Source organism: Engystomops pustulosus, chromosome 4 (assembly GCF_040894005.1).
Source record: "Engystomops pustulosus chromosome 4, aEngPut4.maternal, whole genome shotgun sequence".
Lineage (NCBI taxonomy): Eukaryota > Metazoa > Chordata > Amphibia > Anura > Leptodactylidae > Engystomops > Engystomops pustulosus.
The window spans coordinates 73,907,399-73,926,313 of NC_092414.1; the positions used below are offsets into that span (position 1 = coordinate 73,907,399).

The following is an 18,915-nucleotide window of genomic DNA, read 5'->3' on the forward strand; positions in this document are numbered from 1 at the left end:
GGCCCTATCCTGTGGATATCCTTGTCTTTGTGGGAAAACCCTTTTAATTTATTTGGTGCACCGTAAATAAAACAAATGTGTGACAATAAAAACACTCCAAATTCAGGAAGGGGAGTGCCAAAAATGACACCAAAAAAAAGGTCTATAATTAAAATAAATGTAGTGAACCTTTCGGGAATCAAAAGCCATGTTCACATTAGGAGAAATAAAAAGACAATCCATGAGGATCAGGAAACCAAGCTTTTTTTTTGTAGCACTCACTCTCTGTAAATTCAGCAAAACTGGTGCTAACCCTTGGAATCCCATGTCAAGACCCTGCAGCAAAAGCATTCTTATATTCTCCCTAGAGAATCTCCCATTTAATATCATAAAAGGACTGTGCTTTTACATGACAACAAACCAGAGATATCCAATGTTAAAGTTACAGTCAAGAATGGAGAGCTGTATATGAAAATCCCATTCTTCAGTGATACTTTAACAGTGGATATCTCCCGTTCTATGACACCTAGAAACACAATCCTGATATGATACATTGATTGATATGTTTCTAAATGTATAAAGGTTTTAAGTAGGTGTCGTGCTATCTGCATAGGGTATGTGTGTGCTATTAGGAAGTTTAAAGCCGTATGGTAGTTGTGAGGGGGTTAACCTATTAATATTTGTAACAGAATGCTTTACAATGTCAAATGAAAATTAAAAGCACTTTTCTATATTTAAATGGCACTAAAAATGAATGGTCAGGCTTTCCACATACAGCATGAGCATGTGGGATTTATCTCTGGATTATATTATATAATCATTATTTCCAAGTGCTGTAAATTCAAAAAGAAGTTCACATGACTATCACAAGCATAAATAAGTACAGAAAGACACAAAACTAGACTGAACTGGGAGGGGGGACCTGCCCATTAGGGGTTCACAATCTATATGGGAGGGGAGATGGAGACATGAGGTGAGGGAGCAGAGCAGTACAGGTATTGCATGCTATAGTTTATATACATTTGATAGTTTGGAAGGTAGGCGACAGTCTGATGTGTTTTAGTAGTGAGTTTCATAGTATGGGGGACGGCTGTGAGAAGAGCAGATTAGTAGAAAAATAAAGCAGAAGGTGAGGATCAAAGATTACATGGAGGGTGTTATTGGCTGATTAGGTCAGATTTATATGGAAGACACAGTTTGTGGAAAACATGGATTACACTTTTAAAGTGCACAGACAGAAAAAGGCTGCAGTATTATATTGGATGGGATTCCCTCAAATTCCATTCGTACCCTGTATGAATATTTTCATGTATGTCCGATTTCAGCCCTGGCGTGCTCACCTTTGCCATGCAAATGTTTAGTTACAGAACATCTCTACCCCTTCCCTGCTACAGCAAATGCATGTAATGAAGCACAACATAAAGGAGCCCAACTCATCCGCTTTCTTTTGCTTGTGGAATTACCTGGGTGTAAATGCTGCAGTCATTATGCATGCTGTAAAGATTACCTACGTTATAAATTATAGTTATATAAATGGGGTCTGGTGCAGATTCTGTTTTGGGCCCATCAGCTTTATGTTAGGCTTCTGCTTCTATACCTTAAGTTACTTACATGGATTCTGGCAAAAGGGAGTATGTAATCTTTCCATAATCTCCAGAATCAGGGTCAGTTGCCTTAAAAAATAAAAGCATATAGATAATATTATAGACTTTTGTCATGGTATATTGATATCAGAAATGTGAATTAATTTGCTTTAAAGTGGTTGCCACACATAGAATTAAAGGGGTTGTCTGGGTTTAGATATTTTCATATATTTCATACTCACCCTCTCCCTTGAACTCATGTTCAGCTGCCCATCAATGCCTACCTCTGTTTCTATAGAAAGCCAATTGTGATGCATATAAACACTCGCCCGCATGCTACAGCAGCAGTTGCAGGCTGTACAGATACAGAGGCACACACTTTACACGTGACATTAGTGCAGGACTCTGTTTGTATACAGGTGGTGCTGCAGCTGAACAGGGTGAAGAGGGTGAATTAATTTAATTAATTAATGTAATAAAAAATACCTAATATAATAAATTTTTGCCGCTAATCACACCATGTATTGTGCCATAAATGTATCTGAGTGCTCAACCATCCTGTTTCACTTTAAAAAAAATACCTAAACCCAGGCAACCCCTTAAAACATTGTAACATACATTGCATACATTTTATTTACTTAGTGTATCACTTGCTATTAGTTTTAAACTCTCTGCTTGCCATCTATTTATTACCTCCAGCAGATGACAATGTGTCTATGTGTATCAGAGATCTCCTTTGTTATACACACATACAGCTTTGTGTTTCTTACATGATCAGATATGAAATTAAAAATGTGTGTTACTTTATTCCCCAAGTGCTAAATTTCAGTCTCTAGATCAAAAACCTTTGTCAAAAATAAGAATAGTTTTGTCCACTGAAAGTAATACTATGCATTTATTTTAAAAGGGATGTACGCAGTATGTTACGTGAAGGAGAAAATTGTGGGACATAATTCATCTATATTTCTGCTATACCTGTGCTAAGAGCCAGACACCATGAGGGAAGTTCTATCACTGATTGACAGCCATCCATGTAAGAGTGCACAGAGATAACATTCAATCGCAGATACGACCACTTCCATTTCTAATCATAGAAAGTTTTACAGATTTTTCCCACAAGACCCTTTATCAATCTCCTCAGCTCCTCTAGCACCTCCTGCTCTATAATATGCTACCTGTAGATATGATACTATAAACATATTACGCATCTCTCCATACACTTTAACATGCTGCCTCTACATAGGATACTGTGTATATACAGCTCAGCTCCCCCTACTCTGTAACATGCTTCCTGTAGTATATGCATACTACTCAGCTCTTCCCAGTGGCGTAACTTGTTTAGTTTATAGTACTAGCTCTCCCTACACTTTAACATGCTGACTTTAGATAGGATATTATGTCATACAGCTCAGCCCCCCCCCCACACACTATATGACATGCTTCCTGTAGGTAGACACTACATACTGAAGACTCAGCTCAACCTACACTTTAAAATTACACCTGTAGATAGGATAGTATGTACATATAGCTCTGTTACTTATACTCTATGACATGTTGTCTGTAGATTGGACACTATGTACATACTGCTCTGCTCCACCTGCTCTATAACACATGCAGATAGCACATTGTGTAAATACTGATACTGAGTTGTGGGATTCAACACAAAAAGTATATTGTAAAATTGTATATCTATTTTTGTTATAAATTGACAGCCATGAATCTGTTGGGCACCATGCAATTTATAAAGAATTTTACTACCTCTAACACCTCAGAAAGCCTAACTTCCTGTAAAATATTTCATTCACAATAAGCAACAAAATAAAATAAAACATCTATATAACATTTTACTTACTGTAATTGTCCCAAGAACAGATCCCCCAGGACTGTGCTCCTCAATTTTAAGTTTATATGTTGCATCATCAAATTTTGGAGTGTGATCATTTATGTCTATTAGATCAATAGTCACAAAGGCGAACGAACAACAGTCATTTACCAAACCAGTGTCATTGGCCACCAACTGGGCATGAAAAAGAAAGAAAGAATATATATATTATTATTGTGACTGTACCAATTTTTTTCCTAGTTTGCATGAAAAAAGTTTCTTTGGAGCTTGTACATGTATTTATTATGTTCGTCCACCACAATTGTGTTGCAGTTGCATTTTGTCCAACACTATTCAAAACTGTGCACCAACAGCATTATGCAAAGTGCAGCCAGAAAATTGACAACTACGAGGGATGTCCACTATTAAATAATGTAGCGCATCTTGCACAAAGAAAGTGCAAACTAAAACTAGGCACATTGCACCAGTTTTTATATATCTAGGTCGATGAGTTTAGACCATATCTGCTTTTAGAAATGCAAAGTAGAGAAACACTTGGTGAATGCCTCCTTAAACAGATTTTTTAAAATTTTAGATTACTTATTCAACCTTTTCACATTTTACAGAAAGAAAAGAACAAAAATAGGGAAAAAGCTGTAAGTAACAGTTGTATACATAGCATGTGTAGCAAAACTTTCACCAGATATTAACCCATGAAACTACCAGCCCCCTCAGCTCAGGAATGAATCGTCTATCAAGAATCCCCTCTTTTATGTGATATCACCCATCTACCTATAAAAATTCCTATCTATAAAATGATACCAAAAGCCTGTTTCTCGGTACTGTGAAATGGGGTAAAATCCGGTGACTGAGGCCCACTGTTTTGTCACTTTATTATGAACACTAGTTAATCTGCATATTTTATTATTGTGATGTCATAGTATATATAATTCACATGTTATGAAATCACCGTATGCATTATCACTGAAATATGAAGCAACTGTAGGGATTATTACACAATTGTGACATTATTTTTGTGCATAAATCCCATATACACATTATCCCTGTACTGTGACATCACTGTCTGTTTATCTGTAGTGTAACATCACTGTGCTCACCATCCCTGTACTGTGTGTATAATCCCTGTACATCACTATGTGCATAATCCCATAACATCAATGTGTGCTTTATTTCTGTAATGTGACCTCACTGTGTGTATTATTTCTGTACTGTGACATCACTGTCTGTTTTTCTGTAGTGTAACATCACTGTGATCACCATCCCTGTACTGTGTGTATAATCCCTGTACATCACTATGTGCATAATCCCATAACATCAATGTGTGCTTTATTTCTGTAATGTGACCTCACATATCACTGTTCTGTGAAATCACTGTGCACAGTATACATGTGCTGTGACATCACTGTGTGCTTTATGTTTGTACTGTGATCTCACTGTGTGTATTATCTCTGTTCTGTGACATCACAATGTGACCTCACTGTGCACAGTATACATGTTCTGTGACATCACTGTGTGCTTTATATCTGTACTGTGAGCTCATTGTGTGTAATATCACTGTTCTGTGAAATCACTGTGCACAGTATACATGTGCTGTGACATCACTGTTTGCTTTATGTCTGTACTGTGATCTCACTGTGTGTATTATCTCTATTCTGTGACATCACAGTGTGACCTCACTGTGCACAGTATACATGTTCTGTGACATCACTGTGTGCTTTATATCTGTACTGTGAGCTCATTGTGTGTAATATCACTGTTCTGGGAAATCACTGTGCACAGTATACATGTGCTGTGACATCACCGTGTAGTTTATTTCTGCACTGTCGCTGCTCACTGTGGTAATAATTGAATGGGGCACAATTCCAGATCTGGAATGAATGCCATAAGGATTGAGATTGTGTCATTTTATACTAATAGATAGATGAATAGTCTATCAATTTGAACAACCAAATCTTATGTTTTAATGTTACGGAAAAGTATTCTTAGATAATATCACAAGCATGCCAAAGTAGCTATATATGGCTGGCCCAATACTTATGAAAAACAGACACCTTCAGGCATTTCTGAAATTTGATTTTCTTTTACAAGAAAAGATTTGTCCAATGACAATGGTTTCTATTCACCAATGGATTCACTACATTAAAAGTAATTAGTTGGATCACTACAAATATGTCAAAAAGTGATTATGCATAAATAAAACACAGTTGCCCAAACGGAGATTGTTAGGTTCCTGTAGGTCAGCGATGGCGAACCTTTTAAAGGCTGGGTGCCCAAACTAAAACCAAAACCCACTTATTTACCATCAAGTGCCAACTTGACAATTTAAACAGTAACTTATTGCTCCTTGTTCTTCCGCAACATTCAATCGTATTGGTCCCCAATACGATTACACCAATATAGTTGAAAGCAGGAGGGTAAATTCAGACCTCATTATAGCTTCTCTCCAGGGTCTCTCTGTACTGGAAGGATCATGGGGCCATCAAAAGATAACCTGGCCCTGTTCACACCTTCTCACTCTTTCTGCAGTTCTAATCAGTCAAGGCTGTGTCATCTTAAAAGAGCATTGAGAGCAACAGGAAGATTCCAGTCCTGTCTGCAAAACTCTGTCCTGGGGCAACAGCCTGGGTGCCCACAGAAAGGGCTCCGAGTGCCACCTTTGGCACCCGTGCCATAGGTTCGCCATCACTGCTGTAGGTGATTTACAAAACTATTTGAATGAGACCTTTCTAATACCAGGATTCTCATCAATGTCGCATTCTTATAGACTCGCTATTTGGACTCACGCTCCCACCCATTTCTGTTGTATAACCATAAACAGTGTTTATAAGCATAGATCAGGAATAGATGTACCTCCACTTCCATCTGATGAACCCTTTCATAGTCTATAGCTGCAGAGTCTTTTACCAGGAGCTGAACCATGCCAGTATTTGTGATTCGCTGTGGGCTAACTGTAAAGCAATCCGAATCTTTTCCCCGCAGGTACAGGTAAAAAGCTCCATTCTGGTCCTGTAACAGAAAGTTAAAGTGTGAAAACAGAGACATGTCGAGATTGGTGGCCTTAAAGTCAGATTATCTAATGTGTATTTGCCATTACAATAATAATATGATGACAACAAATAGCAAGAAACTTATGTTATGTGTAGTCCTGTCCTGTGCCCCAGATCAGCTGGACACTTGTCCCACTGTCTGGGCAGCTCTCCCCACTCTCACCTCTATAGAGATAGAGGAGAGTACTGTGGTGGAGAACGGAGCAGATAGCTCCATCCACCGCAGCAGGAAGGAAGGCAGTTGAGTATCAGGCTTTTTAATTCACAGTGTAGGAAGTTGGCATTTTGAGGGGATTTAAGTATAAGCATTAATTGATGTGGTGGACATGAATTGCTCAGAGGACAGGGGCATCAATTGCTGAAGAACTATAGGAAACATTCATTTCTGGTGGGGGGGCAGTTTGGGACATCCATTGTTGGGAGGGGATATCAATTGCTGGGAAGCTAATGGGAACATTAATTTCTCGGGGTCTTTGGGGTACATCAATTGCTAGAGTGCTGTGGGGAGACATCAATTACTTGGGGTGGGGCTGAGTGGGACATCAATTGCTGGGGTGTCTGTGGGGGGCATTAATTAGTGTGGGGGACATCCATTGTTAAGGGGGCTGCATAAATTGTTGGAGGGCTTTGTGGGTCCTCAATTTCTTGGGTGGTTGTGGGGGGCATTAATTACTTGGGGGATTGTGGTGACATAATATACTGGAGGTTATGGTGGCCATTACTGTGGGGCTGTGGGGGACATTCCTATTTTATGCTGAGAGTCATTGAGGGGTTGACATGTGGCGGTGAGCTGGACTTTCTTTTCTTACATTATTATATGTTAAGCAACGTTTAGGGAACATTATTAGGTAGGTGGCACAATGTGGGGGTTGTAATGTAAAGTATGTGTCCAGGTATTGTGAAGGTGCAGTAATTGTGGGGGCCACAATGGGGACATTGCACCTGTGATTCATAGCTCCCTCAGTAGGGACAAAGAAGGATTGTTCTCTATTAAGAGATGTCACTATGATACCCTGGGCAGTACAGAACAACTGGACAATAATCCCTTCGTATGCCAAAGTGCAAAACACAGACACAAGGACAAAATACAAACAAATAAATGAGGTCAACAGAGCAGGGTCACAACAGATAGGGCAGCGGAGTAAAAAAGCACTAGACAGGAGAGTGGTTAGAATCACAAGCCAAAGTCAGGATACCAAAAATCAAAGATACAAAATAGCAAAGAAGGTGTAGCAATAAAAAGAAAGCTTATAGACCCAGAGGTGAAAGAAGGGTAATATGCGATCTCAAAGACCTGGGCCTTAAAAGTTATTGGACTAGAGGTCAGATATCCAAACAGCACAGAGATCAGATGAGGAGTGTAAAACTTGTGAATCTCCACAGAGTAACTACCACTGCGCCAAAGCTTGGCTGCAGGAAAGAGACAGGTCTGGTGCTAATCAATCAAGTAAGTAAAGTAAGTAAAGCCTGTGTGTAATTGGTTACATGCCTTATCAGGATCATGAGCAGTAATAGTAAGATTTGCCACTGGCACCCGGACAGAAGAATGTTCCTCAATCTCTCCAAAAAAACTGTCAACAGGCCCCTTGGTAAAATCACAGTCAGTCACATCGCAGTTGTAAAACTGGGGCTTATTGTCATTGATGTCCATAATACGAATTGTAACGCTTGTATTGGCTGTTGCATTCTGTCCATGTATATTTAGATTCTTTTCTTGGGCCTGTGGAGAATAAATAAAAGTTTTATTTTTTTTAAACAATATGATTAAGGAAGCGATTTACGGCATTAGAGCATTGGGGCATGATTGTTCCACTTTATGGAATTTCAAAGCAAAATTTGCAATTGTAGTCTGTAGGTATCACATATATGATGTGCCCACATATTTGTGACCTAATTTTGTAGTTTATAATTGTTAAGTTTATCTATATTATTATTCTTAAGCTTATTATAGTATCTATATTATTTTTATAGAAATGATGATAGTAAGCCTAAGACTACTTTCACACTGCCATGTGCGTGTCTGACCGAAGCCCGCGTGAGCACACAGCAGGGTGCTGGAGAGGAGGAGCTTACTACCCCTTTCCCTAGTAATGCATAGCACCTGGCCGTAAACAAGTGCAGGACGTTACGGTGGCACACGTGTGTGGTCAAAGTAACACCACCTGGTGCCATAGTCGTCTATGGGGAAATATATCTGCTCACAAACTTGAGGCTGGATATAAGTCCCCACACGGGCAGTGTGAAAGGGGCCTAAGATTTAGATATGTTAGGACACTGGGACACATTTAATAATTTTTCTAAGAGAAACTTTCTTTTTTGCTTTAAGCAACCAACTACAGTGAAACTTCTATTTTCCAAGTATAAAACATCAGTTGTAGTGGGAGTTGTTTCTAAGATAGGTTATATTTAGACACTTAGGCAAAGTTTCCCATTTGTGTATGTGCATTCTTTAGCTATGTTGTACTCACCACCACCTGTAGTATAATCTGTTCTCCATCTTCCAATAGAGCTTCTCGGTCTATGTCTCCCGCTACAGAGATTTCGCCATTTATACTTATGTTAAATAAATCGGACATTGGGGAACCTGCTTATATACATAAGTTTGGTCATTTATATTTAAAATCCAATAGTATGCATCTTAAGTAGAAACATAAATTGTAATAATATCTGACTTCCAAAGATTATATACTTACTTTTAATGTAATAAAAGATGTCATCTCTGATTCCCCTGTCGCCATCAATAGCAGAAACAGTCACTACACTTTGGCCCTATAGAAAAGCAGAACGCAGACTGGATATATGGATATGGATATATGGAGATGTGCTCAAGGAGCATAATCGATTGACATATGAGACACATAGAGATAACCATAACAGATTCTGTAGATTTGTTCTTAAGTTGAATGTGTATGTAAGTCACAACTGTATATTTTATAATTTTGACTCAAGAAAAATTTTCTTTGGTCTGTGTGACAATTGGATTTTAAAAATGTTTGAATGTTATAAGCAGGATTAACAATAAAGCTTCACTGCAGACACCTTTGGTAACTGTTAGATGTTTACTAAATACAGTATTTTTCGGACTATAAGGCGCACCATCAATAAATGCCTGCTAAAACGTCTAGGTTCATATATAAGGCGCACCGGATTATAAGGCGCACCTTGATTGCTGAGAAAATCATAGGATTTTTTGTGCACCTTATAGTCCGAAAAATATGGTACAGTAAATTACCAACATCCAGAGGTCCGTTTGTAACTTAAATAGGGAACCCCCAGTATAGCAAAAGTGTCCTAACATTTATCCAAAGCAACACTTACTGGGCTAATTTTTAGACCTACAGTATCCTGTGACACTTTTATGACAACATTTTCCTTGATAGACAAATTTGTCACAGCAAACCGCCATTAAGGAGATTTTCTGGGTTACTGTCCATAGGGATAGGTCATCATTGTCATTTGGGGGGGTCAGCATCCAGACCCTTTTCTAATTAGTTGTTTGGCTGACTCCAGAGTTGGGACACTGTGATCAAAGGGGGATTCCAGGATTTTTTTTTATCCTCTATCTTTAGTCATCAATATTAGAATTGCAGGGAACGTCCCTATGGGAGGTCAGTAAAGGGTTTTTCTTATTTTACAAAAGGGACAATGCATATATAAATTGTGTTATGGGGGCACTGTATACATTATATTAAAAATAATTATGATTGTTGTTTGCAAATTAATTGGGGCACATTTTATATATGTAAATGAAGGGGGTTCTGTATACGTAAAAATGAAAAGTGCCCACTGTATGTTTGTAAATTCATTTTGGATTCTGTACTGAGCTTGTATCTGTATTTACAGTATGTACAGAATCCAGTTCTTATATTGGTTCTATGTATTTATGTTCTTATAAGTTATTATAAATAATTCATGGGGAGGTACAATAACATAATGTGGGGTAGGGGCACTATTCACTGCTCTAAGATCAATTTTACCCTTTAACAACCTGGCCCTTTTTTGTTTTTTTGTGTTTCAATTTTTCCCTCCCCACCTTCAAAAATCCATAACTTTTATATTTTTGGGTAACAAATTGCACTTCAAAAGGTATTTAATATTTCATGCCATGTACTACAAAGCTGGAAAAAAATTCCAAATGCAGTTAAATTGGTAAGAAAAATGCATTTGCACCATATTCTTGTGGGCTTGGTTATTATGGCTACCTTATTCTTTGGGATAGAATGATCAAGGAGATACCTAATTTATATAGTTTTTATAATGTTTTCATACATTTACAAAAATTAAAACCTCCTGTACAGAAAAAAATTCTTCATTTTGCCATATTCTGGCCCTATTCATTTTTTCTTATTTTGGTGTATGGAGCTATGGGTAGTGTCATTTTTTGCGACTTTTGATTATGTTTTCAATGCTACCATTTTGGGGACTGTACGACCTTTTGATCACTTTTTATTGAATTTTTTATATTTTGCAAAATGGCAAAAAAAAAGGCATTTTCGACTTTGGGGTGCTATTTTCCATTACAGGGTTAATTGCCGGGAATAGCTGTTATTATATTTTCAAAGATCAGACATTTTGGGACACAGCGATAACTAATATGTTTATAATTTTTACTGCTGATTTACATTTATATCAGTTCTAGGAAAGTTTTTTAAATTTTATTTTAATTTTTTTTTTTTCAGACCCCTAGTGTACTTTAAACTAGGTTGTCTGACTGATCCTACCATATACTGCCATACTGTACTGGGGATTTTACAGATTATCTATATCAATGTGCAAAACTCACATTGCAGTTAAAAACAGACAGCCTTGGGTATAACAGATTGACGCTTCGTGATGACATCACAGGGAGCAACGACCTAAGCCAAGGTGGTGGCGCCTGAACGCTGCCTGCTCTTTATTGGTGCTAGCAGCAATCGAAAGGTTAATACCTGTGATCGGTGCTAGCACTGATTGCGGGTGTTACCAGTGGGTGTTTGCTGCATTATGTAGTATGTGCAGCCGATGCTTGACATAGTAATATATCACGCATCTTTAAGGGGTTAATGTAATATGCAACAATTCTGGTTCAAGCACTGTATTTAATTGAATTACTTTGTCGTTAGGGGCACTCATTATACTATAATTAACTATAATATGAGCATTGCTAATATTTTAATGACTTACAGGAGAGGGGCACTTTTTTGATAATCGCTAGAGATGAGCGAGCACTAAAATGCTCGGGTACTCGTTATTCGAGACGAACTTTTCCCGATGCTCGAGTGCTCGTCTCGAATAACGAGCCCCATTGAAGTCAATGGGAGACTCGAGCATTTTTCAAGGGGACCAAGGCTCTGCACAGGGAAGCTTGGCCAAACACCTGGGAACCTCAGAAAAGGATGGAAACACCACGGAAATGGACAGGAAACAGCAGGGGCAGCATGCATGGATGCCTCTGAGGCTGCTTAATCACACCATTATGCCAAAACTATGGGCAACAGCATGGCCATGACAGAGTGACAGAATGAAGCTAGATAGCATCTAAAACATCCAATAATTGACCCTGACACTATAGAAGACGGCATGCAGAGGCAGCCGCAGCAGCGGCAGGCTAGAGAGTGGCATGGCGACATACCCTAAATGGACTCAGGCTTCAAACCAATGGGTGGCAGAGAGGAACCAAAGGAGGTGAGCAAGAAGCGCTCAAATAATATCGGTACATGATAAAAGTTTGCCAGTATATTTTGTGGATTACACAGCAGGGTGGCGACAAAGTTAACATGGAAGCCATGAAAACAACCCAAAATTCTGCCTGACACAGCTCGTTTGATAAGGGGACCATGTATGGAGGCAGTGAACTAGTAGTAGATTAAAGGTGCTGCAGTTAAAACTATGTTAGTTGGATCTTGGCATGGAGCTGGCGCTCCGCTGCCAGGCGAGCTTTCGCCAATCCAAGCCCATGTCTCTAGGCTACTCCCCAAACAGCACTTCTAAGAACCTTTTGTATAAGATCAAGTGTAGTAGCGTTCTTATAAGTTTAGGATATGGCGGGTGAGGGGAATGCAAACAGAAGCGCAAGAAGCGCTGAAATAATATTGGTAAATGATAAAAGTTTGCCAGTATATTTTGTGGATAACACAGCTGGGTGGCGACAAAGTTAACAACTTTGATGTGGAATCCATGAAAACAACCCAAATTTCTTCCTGACACACCTCGTTTGATAAAGGGACGATGTATGGAGGCAGCTAAATGGACGACTTTTGGAGGTAGCAATGGAGACAACGTGTGGAGGCTGCTATGGAGACAATTTAATTTGGATAGTGCCTGTATGTGGCAGTCCAAAAAAGTTTTCAAACCAGAGGAGCAGGTAGGTGGCCCTCCAGAAAAATGGAATAGATTGAGTGCCTGTATGTGGCAGTCCAAAAAAGTTTTCAAACCAGAGGAGCAGGTAGGTGGCCCTCCAGAAAAATGGAATAGATTGAGTGCCTGTATGTGGCAGTCCAAAAAAGTTTTCAAACCAGAGGAGCAGGTAGGTGGCCCTCCAGAAAAATGGAATAGATTGAGTGCCTGTATGTGGCAGTCCAAAAAAGTTTTCAAACCAGAGGAGCAGGTAGGTGGCCCTCCAGAAAAATGGAATAGATTGAGTGCCTGTATGTGGCAGTCCAAAAAAGTTTTCAAACCAGAGGAGCAGGTAGGTGGCCCTCCAGAAAAATGGAATAGATTGAGTGCCTGTATGTGGCAGTCCAAAAAAGTTTTCAAACCAGAGGAGCAGGTAGGTGGCCCTCCAGAAAAATTGAATAGATTGAGTGCCTGTATGTGGCACTCCCAAAAATTGTTTAAAACAGAGGACCGGGTCGGTGGCCCTCCAGAAAAATTAAATGCATAAAGTACTATAGCTAGAGCCAGTGGGCCCTGTCAAAAAATAGCCAGTTTCCTCTGCTTTACTGTACAAAGAGGAGGAGAAGGAGGAAAATGAGGAGGAGGAGGAGTGGATAAATTATTCAGGTTGAGCTTCCTTCACCTGGTGGAGCCTGCTGGTGCACCAGGGCCTGCTGGTATTCATGCATTCTCACACTCCTTTCCTCTCCAGGGATGAGAGTGGAAAGATTTTGCTTGTACCGTGGGTCCAGGAGAGTGAACACCCAGTAATCGGTGCTGGAATAAATTCTTTGAACGCGAGGGTCACGGGATAGGCAGCCTAGCATGAAATCTGCCATATGCGCCAGAGTACCAACGCGTAAGAATTCACTCCCCTCACTGGCCTGACTGTCCATTTCCTCCTCCTCCAACTCCTCCAACTCCTCTTCTTCTGCCCATACACGCTGAACAGTGAAGGACTCAACAATGGTCCCCTCTTGTGTCTCGCCAACATTCTCCTCCTCTTCCTCCTCATCCTCCTCCACCTCCTCCGATATGCGCTGAGAAACAGACCTAAGGGTGCTTTGGCTATCAACAAGGGAATCTTCTTCCCCCGTCTCTTGTGACGAGCGCAAAGCTTCCGACTTCATGCTGATCAGAGATTTTTTCAACAGGCCAAGCAGCGGGATGGTGAGGCTGATGATGGCGGCATCGCCACTGACCATCTGTGTTGACTCCTCAAAGTTACTCAGCACCTGACAGATATCAGACATCCACGTCCACTCCTCATTGTAGACTTGAGGAAGCTGACTGACCTGACTACCAGTTCTGGTGGAAGTTGACATCTGGCAGTCTACAATCGCTCGGCGCTGCTGGTAAACTCTGGATAACATGGTCAGTGTTGAATTCCACCTCGTGGGCACGTCGCACAACAGTCGGTGAGCGGGCAGTTGGAGGCGGCGCTGCGCTGCCCTGAGAGTGGCAGCATCTGTGCTGGACTTCTTGAAATGCGCACAGATGCGGCGCACCTTCGTGAGCAAATCAGACAGATTGGGGTATGTCTTGAGGAAACGCTGAACTATCAGATTTAACACATGGGCCAGGCATGGCACATGTGTCAGTCTGCCGAGTTGCAGAGCCGCCACCAGGTTACGGCCGTTGTCACACACAACCATGCCTGGCTTCAGGTTCAGCGGTGCCAGCCACAGATCAGTCTGCGCCGTGATGCCCTGTAATAGTTCTTGGGCGGTGTGCCTTTTATCGCCTAGGCTCAGCAGTTTGAGCACCGCCTGCTGTCGCTTAGCGACGGCACTGCTGCTGTGCCTAGAGCTACCGACTGATGGCGCCATGCCCACGGATGGTAGTTCGGAGGAGGAGGTGGAGGAGGGGTGGGAGGAGGAGGAGGCATAGTAGGCCTGAAACACCTGGACCGATGTAGGCCCCCCAATCCTTGGCGTCGGCAGTATATGACCAGCCGCAGGGTCAGACTCGGTCCCAGCCTCCACCAAGTTAACCCAATGTGCCGTCAGCGATATATAGTGGCCCTGCCCGGCAGCACTCGTCCACGTGTCCGTGGTCAGGTGGACCTTGTCAGAAACGGCGTTGGTCAGGGCACGGATGATGTTGTCTGACACGTGCTGGTGCAGGGCTGGGACGGCACATCGGGAAAAGTAGTGGCGGCTGGGGACCGAATACCGAGGGGCGGCCGCCGCCATGAGGTTGCGAAAGGCCTCGGTCTCTACTAGCCTATAGGGCAGCATCTCCAGGCTGAGCAATCTGGAGATGTGGACATTAAGGGCTTGGGCGTGCGGGTGGGTTGCACTATATTTGCGTTTCCGCTCCAGCGTCTGGGGTATGGAGAGCTGAACGCTGGTGGATGCTGTGGAGGATCGTGGAGGCGACGATGGGGTTTTTGTGGCAGGGTCCTGGGCAGGGGGCTGTCTATCAGCTGACACAGGGGAAGGAGCAGTGGTGTGCACGGCCGGAGGTGAACGGGCTTGTTGCCACTGAGTGGGGTGTTTAGCATTCATATGCCTGCGCATACTGGTGGTAGTTAAGCTATTAGTGGTGGAACCCCTGCTGATCCTGGTTTGGCAAATGTTGCACACCACAGTCCGTCGGTCATCCGGTGTTTCCTTAAAGAACCTCCAGACTTCTGAAAATCTAGCCCTCGCCGCAGGAGCCCTCGCCACGGGAGCTTCACTAGTTGACACATTTGGCGCTGATGCACCAGGTCTGGCCCTGCCTCTCCGTCTGGCCCCACCACTGCCTCTTCCAACCTGTTCTGGTCGAGGACTCTCCTCCGTCTCAGAAGCACTGTGTTCACCCGGCCTATCAACCCAGCTTGGGTCTGTCACCTCATCATCCTCCGATCCCTCAGTCTGCTCCCCCCTCGGACTTCCTGCCCTGACAACAACTTCCCCACTGTCTGACAACCGTGTCTCCTCATCGTCGGACACCTCTTTACACACTTCTTCCACTACGTCAAGAAGGTCATCATCACCCACAGACTGCGACTGGTGGAAAACCTGGGCATCGGAAAATTGCTCAGCAGCAACCGGACAAGTGGTTTGTGACTGTGGGAAGGGTCCAGAAAACAGTTCCTCAGAGTATGCCGGTTCAAATGCCAAATTTTCCTGGGAGGGGGCAGACTGGGGGGGAGGAGGCTGAGGTGCAGGAGCTGGAGGAGTGCCATGGGTGACATGGGTGGACTGCGTGGAAGACTGACTGGTGGACAAATTGCTCGAAGCATTGTCGGCAATCCACGACATCACCTGTTCGCACTGTTCTGGCCTCAACAGTGCTCTACCACGAGTCCCAGTAACTTCAGACATGAACCTAGGGAGTGTAGCTCTGCGGCATTCCCCTGCTCCCTCATAAGCACGTGGTGTCTCACCCCGCCCAGGACCACGGCCTCTGACCCCTGCAGTAGTTGGACGCCCACGTCCCCGCCCTCATCCTCTACCCCTAGCCCTCGGGTTAAACATTTTGAAAATAAGAGTTATAACTTTAATTTTTTTTTAACTTTTTTTTGTGTTTTTTGGGTTTTTTTGTGTTTTTTAGTTTTTAAAACCAAACGATGCTATCCTATTGCTATGGCTATTTTCTAGCCAAGTATGAAAGCACACTGCTATGCCAGATGAGATGACGCTGAGTTATTAAAAAAATAAACGTAAAATAAAAAAGGAAATGGCAGACTGTGCCTAATTGAAATCCAACCCCTAATAAATTTTCCCACTTCGGTCTTTGCGATGGATATGTGCGTCACTAAGCGCAAAACACAGCGGTCGCAACTCTCACTACAAATTGCTCACAATTTGCTAGTAGATGCACTGCAGCAAGTACAGCCACCAGCAGATCAACCAGAAATCAAATATATATAACGCTACTGTAGGCGTAAGTAAGCCGTTTGGATTCTCCTATGGCTATTTTCTAGCCAAGCATGAAAGCACACTGCTATGCCAGATGAGATGACGCTGAGTTATTAAAAAAATAAACGTAAAATAAAAAAGGAAATGGCAGACTGTGCCTAATTGAAATCCAACCCCTAATAAATTTTCCCACTTCGGTCTTTGCGATGGATATGTGCGTCACTAAGCGCAAAACACAGCGGTCGCAAGTCTCACTACAAATTGCTCACAATTTGCTAGTAGATGCACTGCAGCAACTACAGCCACCAGCAGATCAACCAGAAATCAAATATATATAACGCTACTGTAGGCGTAAGTAAGCCGTTTGGATTCTCCTATGGCTATTTTCTAGCCAAGTATTAAAGCACACTGCTATGCCAGATGAGATGACGCTGAGTTATTAAAAAAATAAACGTAAAATAAAAAAGGAAATGGCAGACTGTGCCTAATTGAAATCCAACCCCTAATAAATTTTCCCACTTCGGTCTTTGCGATGGATATGTGCGTCACTAAGCGCAAAACACAGCGGTCGCAACTCTCACTACAAATTGCTCACAATTTGCTAGTAGATGCACTGCAGCAAGGACAGCCACCAGTAGATCAACCAGAAATCAAATATATATAACGCTACTGTAGGCGTAAGTAAGCCGTTTGGATTCTCCTATGGCTATTTTCTAGCCAAGTATGAAAGCACACTGATGAGATGACGCTGAGTTATGAAAAAATAAACGTAAAATAAAAAGTAAATGGCAGACTGTGCCTAATTGAAATCAAACCCCTAATAAATTTTCCCACTTTGGTGTTTGAGGTGGATATGTGTGTCACTAAGAGCTAAACACAACGGTAGCAAGTCCCCCTGCAAATTCCTCACAATATGGTACTAGCTGCACTACTAGTGCCAGCAAGCCCAGCCACAAGCAAACAAAAAAAAAAAAGTATAACGTTATTGTAGCCCTAAGAAGGGCTGTTGGGTTCTTGTTGAATCACTCCTGCCTAACACTATTCTAATAGAACACCCTAACGCTTTCCCTGACCAGCAGCAGCTCTCTCCCTAGCGGCATCCAGACACAGAATGATCCGAGCAGCGCGGGCAGCGGCTAGTCTATCCCAGGGTCACCTGATCTGGCCAGCCAACCACTGCTATCGACGTGTAAGGGTACCACGTCATGCTGGGTGGAGTGCAGAGTCTCCTGGCTTGTGATTGGCTCTGTTTCTGGCCGCCAAAAAGCAAAACGGCGGGAGCTGCCATTTTCTCGAGCGGGCGAAGTATTCGTCCGAGCAACGAGCAGTTTCGAGTACGCTAATGCTCGAACGAGCATCAAGCTCGGACGAGTATGTTCGCTCATCTCTAATAATCGCCCTGTTTTGGATAACCTAGGTACTCCCTGACATTTGTACACTGTAATTCAACCACCTAAGCCATCTTCTTCCAAAGTGAATAACTCCAGGCTTGATAACTTGTCTTCATACTTTGGTCCACCTATTTACTGTGTTACTTTAGCCACTCTCCTCTGCATTGACTGTTCTTCACTTATGTTCTTCATATATACCAGTGTCCACAACTTTACCCAACATACCACGTATGGTCTTATAAGTCATGGTGGAGGAAAATAATAGTACATTATTATATTACTTACCAATTGAGAGTGTTCATAAATAGAAGACATATAAGGTGCACCAATAAATTCTGGATCTAAGTCAGGGACATCCACCACTTTAACAGACACATAGGCTGTAGTACTTTGATATATGAATGTGTTATGCAAAGGTCCTCCTAGGTCCTGTAAGGTTATAGGACACATATGGTGAAAATACACATATTGTACGTTGTTTGAATTCATAGGTGTTGTGGTTGTATCTTCAGAACATGATTACTTTATCAGTGTTGCTATTTTGGGGGTAAGAAGGGACTCATTTAATACTTTGACAGTCAGGCCTCTCCTCCGCACTGTGGAAAGTGATTTGACTTTCTGACTGTCAGAGATTAAACTTTTTTTATAATTCCAGCACATAGGACAGTGGTGGCGAACCTATGGCACTGGTGCCAGAGGTGGCACACGGAGCCCTTTATGTGGGCACCCTTGCCATCACCCCGGGGGATGGTTCGCCAGACAGGACTCAAGGCCTCTTGCAGTCCCAGGCAGCCCAGGACCCTAGAAGGAAGCTACAATGATGATCCAAACTTCTTCTCCTTCTTTCTACTGTATTGGTGTCCTCAG

At 42.1% G+C, this 18,915-nt stretch overlaps 1 protein-coding gene across 4 annotated transcripts in view; it reads right to left on the reverse strand.

Moving 5' to 3' along the window:
* CDHR2 (cadherin related family member 2) overlaps window positions 1-18,915 on the reverse strand; it is a 104,533-nt gene that overhangs the window by 41,954 nt on the left and 43,664 nt on the right. For 3 of the 4 annotated variants that reach the window (XM_072146251.1, XM_072146253.1, XM_072146254.1), the window contains 7 exons: window positions 18,334-18,477; window positions 9,146-9,221; window positions 8,921-9,039; window positions 7,942-8,172; window positions 6,256-6,411; window positions 3,415-3,579; window positions 1,591-1,652 (listed from right to left, as the gene is read on the reverse strand). In XM_072146251.1, the coding sequence (XP_072002352.1) occupies window positions 1,591-1,652; window positions 3,415-3,579; window positions 6,256-6,411; window positions 7,942-8,172; window positions 8,921-9,039; window positions 9,146-9,221; window positions 18,334-18,477 (953 nt within the window). The remainder of the gene's footprint in view (window positions 1-1,590; window positions 1,653-3,414; window positions 3,580-6,255; window positions 6,412-7,941; window positions 8,173-8,920; window positions 9,040-9,145; window positions 9,222-18,333; window positions 18,478-18,915) is intronic. The other variant, XM_072146252.1, reaches the window with a different exon arrangement.